The 6528-nt window shown below is 39.6% G+C and overlaps 1 protein-coding gene across 1 annotated transcript; it reads left to right on the top strand.

Moving 5' to 3' along the window:
- The first annotated feature begins 1355 nt into the window (after positions 1-1355).
- LOC134652294 (uncharacterized) lies at positions 1356-2330 on the top strand. The gene has a single exon (XM_063507467.1). It carries the CDS (start codon positions 1356-1358, stop codon positions 2328-2330), a length of 975 nt encoding a protein of 324 aa, XP_063363537.1.
- The last annotated feature ends 4198 nt before the right edge of the window (positions 2331-6528 follow it).

Below are 6528 nucleotides of genomic sequence, written 5' to 3'. Positions count from 1 at the left end.
ACCCTGCTGTCACCGCTATTGACAATGACTTAAGTTGCAAGATGACGTACTGGGACTGCGTCGAGCACCTGTACGTTTACCTTGCTAGGTAAGTACAGAAGATTTACTATCTAACAAAACGCGTCTATTACGACAGATATGACCGCTAGGTGGCGCAAGCTCGAGCGGCAACTGCTATGGCCAGACACCAAAATTGGTGTGGGCCGCATGTACTTGAAGCGACGCGAAGAATTCACGGTGTGAGCCACGCCTGTCGGTGCTTAAAAAACTTCCGAGACTTTTTAGTCAGGCTCGGGTGAAACACAAAAGGACTTTTGAATAACACTCTCTTCTCTTCTCTTCTTCGGGCTTGTCCCATTTCTAAATAGGAATAATTGAATAAAAACACGGTCAGCAATTTAGGGTGACTGCTATATTGATTGGCTATTACATAGTAATTAGCCTTTCCTCACAAATCAGGAAGAAACAAGCGAAAAGAAGTCTTATTGTTAGCAGTGGCCAATTACTATGCAGTGGCCAATAAGCAGTCACCCTAGTAGGTTTTAATTATCTAAATAACACTAAAGAAAATAGGCGTATTTGTACCTGGGTAAATTTTTGAAGAGGGTGTTTTTTCGACATTTGTATGGCAAATTTTTATTTTTGTAAACTTAGATTTATAATCATCGATTTAGGAAGGATTCATAACAACAAAAAATATATTGTACGAGGCACCACTCTACTTTTTATAGTTAGCTAGATATGGACGTCTAAAGAACGACATTTGTATGGTACTATTTAGCAAGTTTTAAGGCGCTTTTGACATGTATATGGCATTTTTTCGACATAGCAGTATCAAAATGTTTATGTCACTATTTATTAATTTTGTGGAATTTTTAAGACCTGACGACATTTTGTATGACGCCTTTTCGACATTTTTATGGCACTATGTCGACATTTGTATGCCACAATCGACATCTGTACGGTCAAAATAGCCGTACAAATGTCGCCATACAAATGTCGCCAATAATATTTTTTGGCGAAATTTCTTACACTATATAACCGATTCACTAATTTATTTTACTATATATTTTAACAATATATTTGCAACTACTATTATGAAATACACATTTTTATTTCAACTATGTACCAACATATACCAACATACTCAGTCTATTCAATTGACCTATTTCTCATAACAACACAGAATGCCGTGCTTTGCATGCGACCTTCCACTGGGACGAAAAGGGGACGGCGAAACTATTTCGTGTACAAAGTGCCCTAAAAAGTACCACTCGACCTGTCTGAAACTGACCCGCGAGGAAGCAAAAGCCATCCGTGCGAGTGCACCCAAATATGTTTGTCCGAGTTGCACGATGACCAGTAAACGGGTTCGAAACGACGACACCCCAGTCCGCAACACATCACAAAGTCATCCCCAGCAGGAGCAGCCTGATGACGAGCATACAGAGGTCGAAGAAGACTTCTTAAACACAGCGCGCGGGCTTGCGGAGATGGCTATTCCAAGTGAAATTTCATCGACACTTACACTCACTTTGCGACAACTGCAGCAAGTTTTCAACTCAATGAAGAAAGAAATGACAGAGTTTACAGCATCTCTAAACAATACCTCGGCAGACATAACCGAATTTCGCAACGAAATATCAGACATGAAATCTAAACTGAAGGAACTCGACTCCTATAAAACGGAAGTACAAAACCTGCGGGCGGAAGTGACCTACCTGCGGAAAGAGCTTGCGTCTACAGAGCAGCGGAAATTTCTCAAAGATGTTGAGATAACTGGACTCACGGAGACCCGCGGTGAAAATCTACAGCAGGTTGTTAGCATTGTAAGCACCAAGCTGGGTGTACAGTTGGACCCGCGCGACGTCGACGATGTGAGGCGCGTGGGCAAGAAGGGCGAGAATACCGCCGCGGGCCTTGAACGGCCCAGACCTGTGGTCCTTACACTCACCCGCCGCGCTCCACGGGACCAATTACTTCGTGCCGCAAGAGTACGCCGCGAACTTAACACAACAAATCTAGGCATCGAAGGAAACAACCGTCCAGTCTACATCAACGAACATTTAACTAAAGAAAATAGAGTTCTTTACAGCAAAGCTCGCTCAGTAAAAAGACAACTAAACTACAAGTATGCTTGGACATCCAATGGATCTATTTTTCTGCGCCGATCCGAAACTAGCTCAGTGATCCATATTACCAGCGAAGTAATGCTAGATAAGATGTTAAAGAATGTGCAAAATAATGAAGGGCCCCCGGCAACAGGTGAGAGCAGGGATGTGGCAGGATTACCTCCCTCTGACGCGTCTGTGGACGGCCAGCCTTTTTAGTGGAGCCTTATTTATTAACGAGACGCACTGTCCCTGATCTCACTTGTTGTAGTACCCTGATACTCATTATGTCATATGTGCTAATTCTTATGTTTCATGACTGTTATAGGTATAAGAAATATGCATGTTTTTTTATCTTCATAAGTTTAAAAAGTATTATTAATTTTAAGGATAAACCGTCTCAGTCTCAAACCTATATGGGTATGCTCATTATGGTGACTTCTGTCATATGCAATAATACAAATAAACACAAATTAAATCTAATAAAAATACAAATGCAATACTATTTCTATAGCATGACTCTTTCAGCCATTAATTTTAGTCATATAATATATACTCAAAAACACCTTACTCAAGTCTCACTCGAACCGAATCAAAGTAATAAAGTGAAATCTCAAGTACCTATTAGCTATTTTGAATACCAAAGCAAACTGTGTTATAATTTTCACCTCCGCAAGTCCTTATGGATATCATTATTAGACTCTATTACATAATGTCAGTGCTGGACATAGCAGAAGATTTAGACTCGGTTTTAAATATTACTTGTCATGAGATGGACTCTCCTGAGGCGTGCACAGGTATACTTAAGCCTGCAAACTTTAAAATAATAACTTTTAACATTCGTAGCATAAGTAAAAACTTCGATCAATTTCTATTATCTTTACATCGATTTCAGTCGACTTTTGATGTTATCATTTTGACCGAGTGTCGGTTGCAACCGCTAACCGTAATAGAACCTATTCCGGGTTATGTCTCTTACTGTTCTAAGCGTAATATTAACCAAAATGGGGGGGTAGTAGCCTATATAAAAACCTCTTGGAACGCTACCGTGTGCGAACCTCCATTCAATGAAGCCTGCTGCCTCCAAATTGACATACCTAATTGTTTAACTGTTCTGGGCTTATATAGGTCTCCTTCCTTTAAGAATACTGCCAACTTCTTGCTCGCTCTGGATGAATTAATAAGCAATTCTAATAATACGAAGCAATTTATTATTGCTGGCGATATTAATATTGATATACTTTCAGATGATGTGCACAGAGCTAATGTTACAGAATACTTGTGTCTCATGAGCGAACATGGGTTGGCTTCAGCTATAAGTAAACCCACTAGAGAGCGCGCTTGCTTAGACCACATTTTTGTCAGATCGAAATTTATAGTAGTAGGTATGGTTTGCGAATCAGATATAACAGATCACAAGATGGTTGCCGTTGGTATCACCTTAACCCGACCCAGGCCAGTAGTCAAGAATAAGCTCCGATCACTTATCGACTTTGGTGGCATCGCTGCTGAACTTTCATTGGTCAACTGGGCCCCGGTCTTGGAGGCAAACGACATGAATCTGGCTCTTGATTTATTTATGTCAACCTTCAGATCTGCAGTTGCAAATAACACGCGGGAAGTAACTATAAGTAGAACGAAGTTTACATTAAAACCATGGATGACGCCAGGCCTGCTTCGATGTGCTCGGCATCGAGACAGATTACACCTAAAGGCAAGGCAAAATCCGAATGACGAAATTGCAAAAGTAACTTACAACCGGTACAAAAATTTCTTTAACAACCTTCTAAGGAAACTAAAGCACGAACACGAACAAAGCCTTCTCTTGACCCATAACAAAAACCCCAAGAAGCTGTGGAGTACGATAAGAAACATATGCAACATCCCAAAGAAACCGACTCAACACGCTGACTTAATTGATCCTAGTGACCCCAAGCAGTCTTTGAATAGGTGTAATAACTTCTTTTCGTCGGCGGGTAAAAAGCTTGCAGATACATTTTTGGCTCAAACTGGGGATTGTGAGAAGACTTTAGCCGCCAAGGTAAATATAAGAGAAAGTCCCTCCGAATCCTTCTTCATGCACCCTACAAATGTCAATGAAATCAGGAATATTATTTCGCAGCTTAAAAATAATAGTGCGCCGGGCCTGGATGGTCTCAGCGGCGATCTGATCAAATCTGTTGGCCACTTATTATTGCAACCATTAGTACATATTTATAACCTAAGTTTAAGTACGGGTCACTTTCCAGAACAGTGGAAAATAGCATCTATCACCCCCATATATAAGGACGGCCCTAAGAATGAACCTTGTAACTATAGACCTATATCCCTACTCAGTGTACTCTCGAAGATTCTGGAAAAACTGGTCAATAACAGACTCATCAGGTTCCTAGAAAGGAGTGGAGTACTGTCTGAGAGACAATTCGGCTTTAGGGCACATAGGTCCACTGAGGATGCCATCTCGCTCTTGGCCAATCTAATTTCTGCCAACTTGGACAATAACATAAACTGTATCGGCGTCTTCTTGGACCTGGCCAAGGCCTTTGACACTGTGTCTAGACCAATACTCCTTAAAAAGCTTGAAAAATTGGGGATACGGGGCGTGTCACTGGCCTGGTTCGAAAGCTATCTATTGGACAGAAGGCAACTGGTTAAAGTGGATTGCCACAAGAGCGAGCTGGATAAAGTGGAATTTGGGGTCCCACAGGGGAGCGTGCTTGGTCCTACATTATTCTTAATCTACATTAATGACATTCACAACATTTCCCTTTCCCAAGCTGAAATAATCTGCTATGCTGATGACACAGTGATCCTGTTTAAAGGTGATACTTGGGAGGGTGTTTTTGCTGCAGCAGAAAAGGGTATGAGTAACGTCGCCTGCTGGCTACGAGATAACCTTCTAACCCTAAATAGCAAAAAGACTAAATTCCTGTGTTTTCATAAATCTGCCGCTTCCAGCCCCTCTAAATCTAAACAATTAATCAAAATTCATAATTGCAATAATGTCAATAGCTTATTATCGTGTTCTTGTGAAGTAATATGTCGTACCGACTCTATCAAATATCTCGGCTTACTTATAGACGAAAACTTAAATTTCAAAGCCCAAATAAAATGTCTCTCTAACAGAATTAGGAAAACGATGTACATATTTAAGAAACTAAGACATTCCGCAGACTTGAGACTCTTAAAAAATATATATATCTCCCTATGTCAGTCTCTAATCACATACGCTATCTCAGTATGGGGCAGTGCCGCCAAGACGTCAATATTAATGGCTGAAAGAGCTCAACGTTCGGTCTTAAAGGTAATGCTCAAAAAGCCCTTCCGATATCCGACAAGCAGCCTCTACCAAGAAGCTAAAGTACTCACAGTCCGCCAGCTCTACATACATAAAGTCTGTCTTTCGATACATAAAAACGCGGCTAAGTCTGAAAATTATGCAGAATTACTTTCTAAACGCGTATTTAAATTACCTATCCCGAGGGTAAATTCCGCTTTTGGGAGACGATTTGGCGGCGTCCTTAGTTCTTTGATCTACAATACGGCCGTAAAGTTCCAGAGCGAATTAATTAATTGCACTGTGCATGTAGCTAAAAGGTTACTTTTTAATTGGTTATTATCACTTGATTATAATGAGACTGAGACATTACTTCTAAAAATTGTTTAACACAATTCTCGAATAAATGTAAAACTAACTAAACTAGACTAAAATTGTATAACTCTAAAAACTTTTTAACTGAAAACTTTAATAGATATAAAAATAACTGATTAGACTGAGATATTATAACTGATACTAAAGGTGAACCTAGAAACAAAAATTAGTAGTAATGTAATAACAGATAGACTTACATAGTTTACACAATTGTTAAAATTAGAATTAGGTATCTTTCTCCTCTTAAGTTAACTTGCATGACATACAATGTACATCTGGTCTCCCGCGATACAGGCCTAGCCTAGTGCGGGGACTCCTGGAATCTCGGCATGTCAATTTAGTTATGCACAACTCTTACCAGTAACTCGTGTTGTAACCACTGTTGTATCCTTTCCGTGCAATAAAATATATTTTTATCTTATCTTTTTTTTTATACGAAGCGTCCATACAAATGTCATTGTAGTCGTACCAAAATATATCGAAAGAGAATCTTACCTGTTTTTACATAAATAAAACTGTTTCTGCGTGCCAACTTAATGGTGACAGACGCCCAACTAACCGTAATATTGCGTCGTAAAGTTAATCTAATCGTTATTCAATAGACAAAGAAGATTTTGGGGGGGTATCTTTAAGTCATAACAAAACAAGTGCCACGCGGGACAATGATAAAAAGGCTTCCCATGTTTTATTAAATAACGCATTAAATTATCGAAATGATAAAATAAATTCTCTAGAAAATGCTCTTTATAAAAACACTAGCGACCC

This window comes from Cydia amplana, chromosome 11 (assembly GCF_948474715.1).
Source record: "Cydia amplana chromosome 11, ilCydAmpl1.1, whole genome shotgun sequence".
NCBI classification, from domain to species: Eukaryota; Metazoa; Arthropoda; class Insecta; order Lepidoptera; family Tortricidae; genus Cydia; species Cydia amplana.
Note: the sequence above shows the minus strand (reverse complement) of the source record. Positions and strands in the feature narration are given on the sequence as shown.

Coding starts and splice junctions, on each gene's coding strand:
- LOC134652294 (XM_063507467.1), top strand. CDS start 1,356: ATGACCAGTAAACGGGTTCGAAACGACGACACCCCAGTCCGCAACACA.